Source organism: Buteo buteo, chromosome 22 (genome assembly GCF_964188355.1).
Source record: "Buteo buteo chromosome 22, bButBut1.hap1.1, whole genome shotgun sequence".
Classification (NCBI taxonomy): domain Eukaryota; kingdom Metazoa; phylum Chordata; class Aves; order Accipitriformes; family Accipitridae; genus Buteo; species Buteo buteo.
Window position 1 is genome coordinate 12,786,117 of NC_134192.1, and position 11,418 is coordinate 12,797,534.

At 53.2% G+C, this 11,418-nt stretch overlaps 2 protein-coding genes across 2 annotated transcripts; one reads left to right on the top strand and one right to left on the bottom strand.

The window, feature by feature from the left end:
* The first annotated feature begins 1,105 nt into the window (after positions 1-1,105).
* On the top strand, positions 1,106-7,181 carry GLA (galactosidase alpha). Its single transcript, XM_075054070.1, has 7 exons — positions 1,106-1,294; positions 1,625-1,799; positions 2,033-2,210; positions 3,727-3,818; positions 4,751-4,912; positions 5,535-5,732; positions 5,941-7,181. The coding sequence occupies exons 1-7, from the start codon at positions 1,113-1,115 to the stop codon at positions 6,202-6,204; spliced, it is 1,251 nt and encodes a 416-aa protein (XP_074910171.1). The 5' UTR covers positions 1,106-1,112; the 3' UTR covers positions 6,205-7,181.
* A 1,491-nt stretch (positions 7,182-8,672) lies between these two features.
* On the bottom strand, positions 8,673-11,399 carry RPL36A (ribosomal protein L36a). Its single transcript, XM_075054213.1, has 5 exons — positions 11,363-11,399; positions 10,954-11,059; positions 10,640-10,707; positions 8,827-8,949; positions 8,673-8,742 (listed from the first exon to the last, which is right to left on the bottom strand). Exons 1-5 carry the CDS (start codon positions 11,363-11,365, stop codon positions 8,722-8,724), a joined length of 321 nt encoding a protein of 106 aa, XP_074910314.1. The 5' UTR covers positions 11,366-11,399; the 3' UTR covers positions 8,673-8,721.
* Between the last annotated feature and the right edge of the window lie 19 nt (positions 11,400-11,418).

An 11,418-nucleotide genomic window follows, 5' to 3' on the forward strand; every position in this document is an offset into this window, starting at 1 on the left:
TGTATTGGCCTCTTGCCAGTGCTGGATCCAGCTCCAGGCTTCACTCTGATCTTTGGATCCCTGCAAGAGAGCCAGTCTCTGCAGAGACCCCGTTCCCCTTCCTTACCTCCTAACCTACAGTACCATAAAGCACCCTGAGCTCATGGTAGAGACCCCGCCAGCTCCTCAGCACAGCTGAGGCACCCGAGAGCCCTGTCCTCCAAACACCCCATGCAGCCAGGACAGGTAGGCCCCAAGATGCTGTCTGAAGAAAGGCTGTAACACCAAACTCCTCCTCCTCCATTGATGTCAGACAAGCTGTCATGGTCAAGGCGTGGTAGTGCTCAAGGTAAGCAAGGCAAAGCGAGGAAGATGAACCCAGCGGTGTGTCTCAGAGGCATGAAGGAACCCAGGTGGGTCAAGAGGGGAGTGTGTCTCAGAGGCATGAAGGAACCCAGGTGGGTCAAGAGGGGAGTGGTGACAGAGGAAAGAGTTCGGGGGAAGAAGGCACTCCAAGGAGGAAGGTGCCATCAGAGGGTTCATTCAGGAGCTGCTCACGGGAGTGTTTGAGGCAGAGCTGAAGAGTGGAGCCAAAACCAAGCCCTGGGCCCACGGGGAACAAATCCCCTTCCACAGGACCCTGTGCTCACCCGGTCAGCGTTGACACTACGGAGCACGCACAAGCCCACCGACCCTATGCTCACGGCAGCCCCGAGTCGGCCCTCCCCCCGGGCAGCTCCGGCGCACCCGAGCCCGGGCACGGTGCCGCGCTGCGGCAGGACCGGGCTCAGCAGCAGGGAAGAGGAACACGCGTAGGCTCCCACGCCGGGCGCAGCTCCCCTAGCACCTCACGTGGGGCCTCGGCGCAGCAGCCGGGAAAGGCCGGCCTGGCACACGCGTCCCCCGGCGGGCACGGAGCAACCGACCCCGGAGAAGCTACAGCCGGGCCGCGCCTCGCGCCCACCACCCCCCGCCTCCCTCCTCGCTCACATGACCACCGCTCCCACGTGACCGCCCGGAGAGAGGGCGGGCCGCCGTGCGCCCCGCTACCCGCGATTGGCGGAGGGGTGGAGGGCGCCGCGCGGCGATTAGCCGGTGGGACAGCCCATCGTCGCGGCGGCTCGCGGGCAGACATGGCGGCGGCGCGGAGGGCGCTTCGCTGGGTCCTGGCGGCGGCGGCGGCGGCGGCGCTGGCGCTGGACAACGGGCTGGCGCTGGACAACGGGCTGGCGCGGACGCCGCCGATGGGCTGGCTGCACTGGGAGCGCTTCCTCTGCGGCACCGACTGCGCCGCCGACCCGCGCCGCTGCGTCAGGTATTGCCGGCGGCGGGAGCGGGGCGGGGGGTACCGGCCCCGGGGCAGGCCGGCTACCGGCACTGGGGGTGTCTGGGCCGGGGACAGCCGGCTCGGCGCTCTGCGGCCCGGTCCCGTGGCAGCCGGTGTGCCTTCCCCGTGGCAGCGCAGAGAGCCAGGCTCGCCCCCGTGCCGGGCCCAGGGCATTCCCTGCGCTCCCCTGCCGTTTTCGTGCTCACGGCCGGGCCAGCCCCGTGGCAGAAGGGTGGCGCGGTTGCCGTGCCGGTGCTAGAAATCGGGCTGCCACGTTCTCCACTTTCTTTCCTGGTCGTGCCTTGTCCCCCTGCCCAGTGAGCGGCTTTTCGTGGAGATGGCCGATGTGATGGTTGCCGAGGGCTGGAGGGACGCAGGCTATGAGTTTGTCTGCATTGACGACTGCTGGATGGCCCCGACGCGGGATGAACGCGGCAGGCTCCAGGCTGACCCAAAACGGTTCCCCAGCGGAATCCGCAGGCTGGCCGACTACGTGAGTGCCACCCGCCGTGGCTTAGGGCAGTGGTGGCAGTTGGGGACCTGACCTGCAGCCATGCTGGGAGCAGGGGCAGAGAAGGAAGGCTGGGGGGGGTAGTAGCTGCGTAGCTGCTGAGCTAAGGCCCTGCCTGCTGGAGTGGGGTTTTGCATCCCTTGCTGGCCCAGCTCTGTTCTCTACTGCCTCACAGCTGCCCCATCCCCAGTTCTCTTTTCTGTCTGCAAGCACAGGTCCACTCCAAGGGGCTGAAGCTGGGAATCTACAGCGATGTCGGGAACAAGACATGTGCTGGCTTCCCTGGCAGTTACAACCACTACGACCTGGATGCCCAAACATTTGCCTCCTGGGGCGTGGACCTGCTGAAGTTTGATGGCTGCAACTCTGGCACACTGGAGCTGCTGGCAGAAGGTAGGTGTGGATTCAAGGCAGTGCTGTGCTACGGGGTGGAATATTCTGCAGGGAGCAGCAATGCTAGGCCCAGGGTGGGCTCCAGGGAGTTGCTTTTCCCTGACCCTACTCATTTAAGAGATTTGGTTACAAAAGCAAGTACAGGACTCTATGCCTAAGGCCAAGGTAGTAAGTGTTGCTGGCCCAAGTGTCTTTCACCTGTTCAGCCTCCTGGAGCTTTCATTGGTGTGCACAGCTTGAAAAAGCAGTTTTCTCACACCAGAGACCTCATCATGCCGAGCATGGAAACACCAACTGTGTACTCTGGGGGCTCTCTGTGCAGACTGCTGCCTCAGCTCTTAATGCAGCAGAGGCTTTGCCTTTCAGCAGTGCCTTTACTGGAGAGCTCAAAGCATTTCACACACTTGACCCTTAATCCCTTTGGTGAGGCCATGTCAACGTGGATCAGCTTGAGGCTAGAACAGCTTGTGTCAGCTGTAAAAAGGGAAGTTATCAGGTTTTTAACAGGAAAAAAATGAAGGGAATTCTGGCATGAAAGTCCTACTGGGGTTTTCATTTTAAAGCACGCCAGTGTAAATCCCAGTTCAGAAGTTATTTGTGCACAGGCTGGCAAGTCAGCAGCTGAAAGCTCAGTAGCTCGCTGTGCCGAGAGAGCTTGGCTACAGTCTGTCTGCAAGCACAAGCAAATCCCAGTGCCACAGGAGCAGATTTGTGGGAAGAAACGATGCAACTCAGAAGGTGGTTTTCTCTTGACTGGGCTCTCACTGCTGGCACAGTCAGCACCACAGTGTTTGGCAGCAGGAGTCTTGCACACAGCCTTAGCTCTGCCTGACAAGGAGAACCTGCCCAAGTGACAATCCCATCGAAGCCAGTTGGTGGGGCTTATGCCTGCTGCTGCAGCCAGGAGCACAGCTGAACACCATAAGGGACAGCTGAGCTGAAAGCTCTTGTTGGATCATATGTGTAACCCAGATACAATCCAGTTGTATTGAAGCAGTTCCAGGGGAGGGAGCAAACTTTTTGTTCCTTCTCTGCTGATTAAAAGGGACTTAACCAGGCTGTCTGGGGACAAGGACAGGAAAAAACTAGTGCTTTTGCATTCCTGCCCCATCCATATGGTGCAAAGGCCTCATAAGAACATAATCCTGCAACATTACCCAGTGAAGCTGTATCCAGCAGCTTGATAGATACCAACTTGTATTTCCTAGGTGTCTAGAGGAAAAAATGCCATACAGCAAAATTTCAGCCTATTCCCATGGCTTTGTGTACAAAGAGATCAGCAGTCTCAGAGCAATAAGCCTGCCTGTGACCTGTATCAAAGCTGTGAAGAAGCTCAGCTGTCCTTGGGAGGTAGAAGACTGGCTGCAGACTATAAGCTCCCCTGTCTTCCCTGTGGTGTTTCAGCCGCAATAATGTGTTCAGCCTTGACTTCACAAGAGTTGAACCTGTGACATTGGATTAGTTTCTCTGTTTGACCAGGGAGATTGTGTAACCTCTGTCTGTCCTCTTCCTTTAGGTTACAGGCGCATGTCTCTGGCCCTGAACAAGACCGGAAGGAGCATCGTGTACTCTTGTGAGTGGCCTTTCTACTTGAGGCCCCTGCAGCAGGTAAGGGGTTTTTTTCAAGGCTTATCCTGGGGCTGAAAGTGGGAAGAACAGAGAATCATTAAGATTGCAAAACAGCCTCCCAAGAAACTTGCCACTCTCTGGTCTGAATGAGAACAAGGCTATAAGGTGGGGGAAAACCACTTTTTCCTCTGGAGCCCTGAAGTATACCTGAGGCAAGTCATTACTCTGCTGAAAAGAATTCAGTAGTATCCTGCAGCATGACGGCACAGCCCAGCTGGAGCATGCCAAAGAATACAGCAGGATCCATCTGCTTTCTGTCTCCAAGGAACCAAGCAAAAAACATTGGCAATGCAGACACACAGCTAGCAGATAGTTCGGTGTTATTTCTCTTGGACACAGAGTGCTGCAGACTCAGCCTTATGGTCACCTCTAGGGACCAGGAGAGAGACTTTAGGACAGCCTATTTAATAGGAATTCTCCACATTGTTTACTGACAGATTTCTGCCAGCCAGGGTGCGTGACTGACATGTTGCCCTACACCCATAGCTGGCTTCCCCTGTTCCACCATGACAGGATGGTGCTGTTCCCTCCCACTGGGAGTTAAAAGCATTAGTCACCAAAGGGTGTAAACCCAAGAAATGGCAGTAATTACCGGGATGTCACAGTTTAATCCCACTGGCCCCATCACACCTTCAGTAAAATAGCGCTCAAAGGAATTTTCTAACAGAGCTAGGTGGCCACAACTGTTCTCCCAAGGGAAGCAATAGTGTTGTCTGGAGAATGGCAGACTGTAGTTACTGGGCACAAGACATCCTAGGGAACCAACATGCACTAGATCATCCAGATAGCTGGTGATGGAAGGTGTTACCATAGTTCTCCCCCAAATTATCCCTGATCCAGTCTAGCCTTGTGTATGGTCTTGTTCTTATACAGCCAGGCTCTGTAGTTAATCACACTCATTGTTTTGGCAGCCCAATTACACGGAGATCAAACAGTACTGCAATCACTGGAGGAACTTTTTTGATGTCTATGATTCCTGGAGCAGCATCAAGAGTATCTTGGACTGGACAGCACTTCACCAGGACAGCATTGTGAAGATAGCTGGGCCAGGGGGCTGGAATGATCCTGACATGGCAAGTAGAACAAGGCCCACCTCCCTTGCAGCACCAGCAAAAAATCCTTTCCTTGGCTGTAGGCTGAGAAGGATGGGAAGGGAGAGAATTGGGGGAGAAATGTTGAGGGGAAGGGCTCTGACAGGGACCTAGGATCAGGAACTCGATGAGAGGGTCCCTCACTGGAAAGGGAAAGAGAACTACAGCTACAGACAGTACAGAGGAAGCGCTGTCTCTGTGTACTGCAACCTCCACCAGCAGTGCCAGATCCAAACACAGTTGTGGCAGCAGCAGACAGTCTCCAAAGTGCTGATCTCCCACCACAGGGAAAACCCCTGGGTGCCAGGCTGGGTGCCAGCATTGCAAGGAAGGAATAGCTGCATCCAAAAGCAGATTCTTAAACGCTGCCTAGCCAGTTAAGGATCCTTCTTTACTGCCACCAGTGGTTCATCCTAAATTGCCACACTAGGCATGCCTTGCCTTTCCCAACCAGCTGGTCCTGCTCCTGGCACTCAGGCTATCTAACCAGTCCCCACATAGGGCTCCCACGCCCAGCATCCTGTTATTTACCAGTGCTCAGGTTGGTGACCCAGTTTCTTCTCGGCAGGCAGCATTACTAGGCATTTTTGTTTTCTTGTCACAGCTGGTGATTGGAAACTTTGGACTGAGCTGGGACCAGGCGGTGACTCAGATGGCAATGTGGGCTATTATGGCAGCTCCCCTCTTCATGTCCAACGATCTGCGGCGCATTAGTCCTGAGGCTAAGTGGCTGCTCCAGAACAAAGAGACAATCGCCATCAACCAGGATCCGCTGGGCAAGCAGGGATACCAAATCACTAAGGTATGGCAGGACCGGGCTGGGGGCGTGGTGTGGGGCACCAGCAACCAGCCTCCTCAGAAAGGGGACATATAGGGTATAGAGGAGTGCTCAGGTTTGGGAACAGGAGCCCAGTGAGCCCACTTGTTCCTGAAGCCTACTTAGACAGGCATGAAGACCATCAGTTCTACCTCCCCTAATGTAAGCCACAGGTTTATTTTCTCCTTGGCAGGACAAGAACTTTGAGCTGTGGGAGCGGCCCCTGGCTGGCCAAGCCTATGCCGTGGCAGTGCTGAACCAGCAGGAGATCGGGGGACCCCAGAACTTCACCTTCTCCCTCACCTTCCTTGGCAACGGGCTAGCCTGCAACCCAGCATGCTCCGTCCAGCAGATCCTGCCAGCCAGCAGGGACTGGGGGGTTTACAGCTGGGTCTCCTCCCTGAGCGTGGAGGTGAACCCAACAGGCACTGTGCTGCTGAAAGTAGTGGCACTATAGGAGGCACAAAGACAGTCTTTTTGTAAGCCTCAGACTCTGTCTAAATATCTTGTCCCGAGAAGCCTGTCTCCTTCCTCCAAACGGGGTGCCTTTGTTCTCTCCTCAGGCATTTACTACTCAAAGTGCTTCTACCGGGACTTTGAACCTTCAAGCCTAATGTGACAAATACCCATCACTCCATCACCAAGAGATAACAGAGAAAGGGGTGCTGCTTCTCTTCCATTTACCCTTTCTCTGGCATCTCAGTGAACTCCTTCAAGGAGCTAGAAGGGCCCCAGCAGGGCAGCAACTCCTGTTAATGCCCACTGCCACTACCAACCAAAGAAATGCAAAGGCTACATGCAGCATCTGACAGCTCTCCTTGAGCATTTCAGGGACAACAGGGAAACATGCCTTGGCTGGCTGCCTTGCTTTTGCTTTGCCAGGCTGGGGCATACAGTCCAAGATCAAGAAAAGCTGCTCCTACCCCTGCTGAAGAAACCCAACAAGTGTCCTCATAGCGTGGATGTCTACTTCTACCTTCTGAACAACTCAGGGACTGGCCTAAATCACTGCACTTCTTAGGACCTGTTTTCTTGACAGCTGCCTGCTTAGTACAAATGTGATTAAGTATCATGGCTTAGGATTCAGCTTTTGAGGGTTTCTCCTTACCCCAAGAGTCTTCCTCCCACCAGTGGCTATCACTTCCCTTTAGATGACAGTTCCCTCTCCACCCTTCATGGAGCCACTGGAGTCCCCTTCCTCAGTGAGCTGCCTTCCAGAAATACCTGTGTGCTTTCCACTGCTGGCAGTAGCCTGTAGGTTGAATAACACAGGTCCCTCCAATACAGGGGATGGATACTTGTACATGACGGTTGCGAAAGTGATTATTGCATAAGTGATGAAGTATGTTCTCTTCTGACTACTACACAATCAGGATATCTTGATTTGTTCTTATTTCCATGATTGAGCACGGATTAAACCATCCCTTAAAAAGGCTAAGCTTTTTCTTTGTTCCACTGTACAGCAGTACAGCATGGTATCTGAAATTAAATCAGGTTTTAGAAAACAGGCCAGTTTGTTCCAGTCACTAAGGTCCTGTGAAATTTGTCACGACTACTACAAACAGCGCTCAGTAAGGCTGACACAATGCAGCCATACAGTCCATCTTGTAGGCCAAGGCCAAACCACTGCTGCTAACAGCTTGAGCAGCAGGAGTTTGAAAATGCCAATCACATCAGCCAGTACTGAATAAGCAAAGATACAAATTCTGTTACTGTTCAGTAACTGAGCGCTCTCAGTCCCTATGAAGATGTGCAGAGGCATTTCTCCATCTTCCAGCTCTATTTCCACTACATGAAAGTTACTTTTGAGAGAGCAAGATCCACATTGCATTCTCAGCACCTGCTGACAGCAGACTTCCTTCTCACAGGCAGCATACTGCTACCTCAAGTGGATGATCCTATCAAAGCCCAGGGTAGGCTGTCCTGTAACATAGCATGCTCTCAGTAGTTGTCCATCAGTCACCACTCATTTGAAACTTCAGTGCTGTGCCTAGGCTTTTTCTTCTAAGGAAAATTCCAATAAGAGGTCCCAACAGCAGTCAGACACGGGGCAGGCAGCTGAGGCCTGTCACGCCATCATTTTCAGTGTGACAGCATGCAGCTGGAGGAACCATGGGCATGAAACTGTCCCTCTCCTGTCTCTGAGCTACTGTAGCACAGCCACTGCACACAGGTCATAGCTGAGCCACAGCACATAACACCCATCTAACATTGCGTGTGATGTTTCATCAGATGAACCCCTGGTACTGCACCCACTAGCTGCTCCAGGGCCTTTGCTCATGTGCTGCCCCTTAGGGCAGTGCAACTGCTCCCTGTTTGTCAAGAGTGGCCTACAGTCATGTGCAGGGGCTGTTGGGCGGAGTTTGGATTACTCTGGTCCCCACTGTGTTGAAACCATTGCTGGGTGCAAGGAATCTTACCCACCTCTCCTCTCAGGCAAGGGCTTGAGAGAGGAAAAAGGCCTAATTGGACACCTCTGCTTTTTTTTTGCTTTTTTTTTTCCAATCACTACTTCATCTACCAACAATTCAAATTCACCATAGCATTTCTGAAACAGAACCACTCTAATGGAGTCACGAACTGTTTAAAATGAAACAAGCTCCAGAAGTTTAGAGGAGGCCCTTTTGAAGACAGCCTTCCACCATGGAAGCTCATAAATAAGCCTGGAGAAAAGTAGCAACACAACACTCAGGCAGAGAAGCCACTGGTGCAAAAATCCATCAGAGCCTCAGGCTCTACATATTCTAAACCACCTCTTGGTAACACAGTAAGGAGATCCCAGCCATTGGCAGTGTTTTTTCAAAAGCCTTCAGACTATGAACTGTTTACTTACTAAGCAGCTTTGCAAGCAACACCTTCCTCCTGGGTTGATGTACTTGCAAGTCCCACCCCATCAACAAAAGATACACAAAAACAAGCAACAGATCACTTCCAAATACTTTAATATGGTCCATAACAACAAGTAGGATGGAGCTTAGAACTGGATCACCTGGCCCTGTAAGAAGGAAGAGACAGAGCGAGTTTATTCACCACTGAATGTTGCCACCCTTTCTCAGCTACTCACAGCACACAAACCTACCTTTCTCTTCTTGTCTCCTCCCAGTTCAAAGTGCTTGCACCTCTTAATCGCCAGCATCCTCTTGGACCTGCAGTTGGGCTCCACACACTCCAGCCTCAGCACAATCTTCTTCGTGGTCTTAGCCTGGGAGGAGAGGAGCAGAGTGTATCAATGAACAAAACATCCACAAGCGGACAAATTGTCACTCTCAGGAAAAGCTTGTTATCTGCACTCCTGAAGATTCAGCAGCTTGTTCTCAGTGTAAAGAAAAGAGTATCAACAGAGTTAGGCTCTCTCCATTAAAAACAAGAGGGCACCTTAAGGACCAGTACACGAGTACAGTCGATCTGTACCTTGACAATAAAGGATGCTGGTAAAAGCATTCAGTGGGGCAGGGCTGGTCCCCTGCAGAGATCAGCCAAGCTGGAAGAAAATCTGTGCCAGTGAACGCACGAAGGAAGAGGCACTTGTTCAGTGTGGGAGAACAGACTGACAGGGCTCAGAAGTTCAGCATAAAGCCAGGCAGAAGAAACACCTGAAAGCAGCACAAGTGACAAACTTTCCCTGGAAAGAGCAGCAACATATTCAATGCAGACCTGCAGCTACTGAGAAGTTAGATGAAACTCAAAAGACTACAGAGGGAAGAATCCAAAGCTGCGAGGCTACTGTAGCAGTTGTACAGAGTTGTAACCACCAGTTACAGCTTTGTCCAATCATTCATATAACGCTGATTGGGAAGAAACAGAAAAGGGGATGAAAGTGTACAGGTGGAGTGCCAACCTGTGAGAGTAGTATAGCGGCTTTGGGTACCCTGCTTACAGAAGCATTTTCTGCAAGGTCTTCCCACTTCCTGGCTGAAAGTCAACTTGAGAAACTGCTGCCTCATTTTTTTCTCCTTGCTGGAAGGCTTCCTGAACATCTCCAGCAGAACACCAGGGCTTTCCAGCAACAAACCAAGCAGCTCTATATATGTAACTAAACAGTTCACACAAAAACTATAACAAAACAGCCCATCGGGTTTTGCTTCACTGCTGTAAATACCACAGATTTTGCTCCCTCCCACCCGACTCCTTGGCAGGAGGTACAGAGCAAAAAAATGCTGCAAGTTTGCACTCCCAGGTACCAGGTACCCGCACTGAAGAGGAAGGATGACAGCAGCAGGTTTCTGCAACTCATCTAACAGAATGCACTGCTGTCCTTCCACTACTCTCAGGAAAGGCCTAATGCAGCAGCTCTCATTTCCTGGCTCGATGATATGGATTTCTCTGGAAACAGTGGACTGCAAGGAAATGATGTCATGTTCTGTGGTACCCCCAGGAGTTGCACACGCTTCACTTTGATCATACCCTTGTCAGTGAAGGCAGCCTCACTACGCAGAGAGCGTCACAAACCCAGCAAAAAGTTTCAGTGATAAACTACTGCCACTTCAAGAACATAAGGAAAGCAAGCGGCAGGCTCCCTTTCCCGTCACCATACTCTTCGCCTTTGGCAAGCAGTGAGGAAAACACTACTCTCATTAAAAGTATCACTTCCACTAAGACCCTGCTCCCCTACAGCATCAAGGCTCCCTGCAGAAACTGCTCTGCAAACACATGCTACCTCACTTCTCAAAAAAAAAAGGAACATCTACACGAGACCAGAGCAGCAGGAAAGATGAGCAGATGTGGATGGAGAACGTACACTCCCCAGACAGCACTACCAGCACAAAAGCTGCTGTTACACGGCTTGAGCACAGGACCACCACAAGGCTGCAGGAGGCTGAAATGTCCCTCTTCAGCTGGGCATGTGGGTTGCCAAAAAAGTTCCAGGTCCTCCTTCCAGGAGCAGCACTCACCTTCTTACGGAAGATGGGCTTTGTCTGGCCCCCATAGCCACTTTGCTTCCTATCGTAGCGTCTTTTTCCTACGGGAGGAAATGGCTCTGTTTAGGCAACAGCTCAAGACATGCTACAAGTGCAAATGGCACTCTTACCAAACTCTAGCAGACTTCAGCCTACAGCTGCACAACCGATCAGAAGCAATCCCCCCTTCTCCCACAGCCCCGTGCTTACCCCACAGCCATCACCCTGGCGCAGAGCATGACCACCCGGGCACCACGCAACTTCCCCCGGGCCATGCCCCAGAGCCCCCGGAGGGCACACATCCCTACCCTGGGCGTAGAGGGAGTCCTTCCCCTTCTTGTACTGGGTGACTTTGTGCGGCTGGTGCTTGCCGCATTTCTTGCAGTAGGTCCGACGGGTTTTCGGGACGTTCACCTGGAGGAGCAGGGAAAAGTCAGCACGGCCAGGAGCCGCGCAGGAAACTGAAGAGACGCCACGGAGCGCTCCGGGACCTCCCTCGCCCGGGCGCTGCCAAGCGCAGCCCGGCCGCCCTTCCCCTCCCCCCGGGGAGGCCCTGCCCCACCACCCCGGGCCTAGGGCCTCCCCACGCCGCTCCGACCCGGCCTAGCCACCGGCCGAACATCCACCACAGCGGCCGGCGCCTCGGGCGGGCGGAGCGAGCCGCTGCCGGGGCGGATGGCAGCAGATAGAACCAAAGCCGCTGCCGCCGGCACTCACCATCTTGTCGACCGCCTCCCGAAGAGAAGGAGCGCCCCGGAAGCGGAAGCAGCTGG

Excerpts from the sequence above, each read along its gene's own strand:
- RPL36A (XM_075054213.1), bottom strand. Across the intron at positions 10,708-10,953 it reads GGACTCCCTCTACGCCCAGG|GAAAAAGACGCTACGATAGG; the intron begins GTAGGGATGTGT and ends TTCCTCCCGTAG. Across the intron at positions 8,950-10,639 it reads AGCCCATCTTCCGTAAGAAG|GCTAAGACCACGAAGAAGAT; the intron begins GTGAGTGCTGCT and ends CTCTCCTCCCAG.
- GLA (XM_075054070.1), top strand. The coding sequence starts at position 1,113 with ATGGCGGCGGCGCGGAGGGCGCTTCGCTGGGTCCTGGCGGCGGCGGCG. Across the intron at positions 2,211-3,726 it reads ACTGGAGCTGCTGGCAGAAG|GTTACAGGCGCATGTCTCTG; the intron begins GTAGGTGTGGAT and ends CTCTTCCTTTAG. Across the intron at positions 3,819-4,750 it reads ACTTGAGGCCCCTGCAGCAG|CCCAATTACACGGAGATCAA; the intron begins GTAAGGGGTTTT and ends TTGTTTTGGCAG.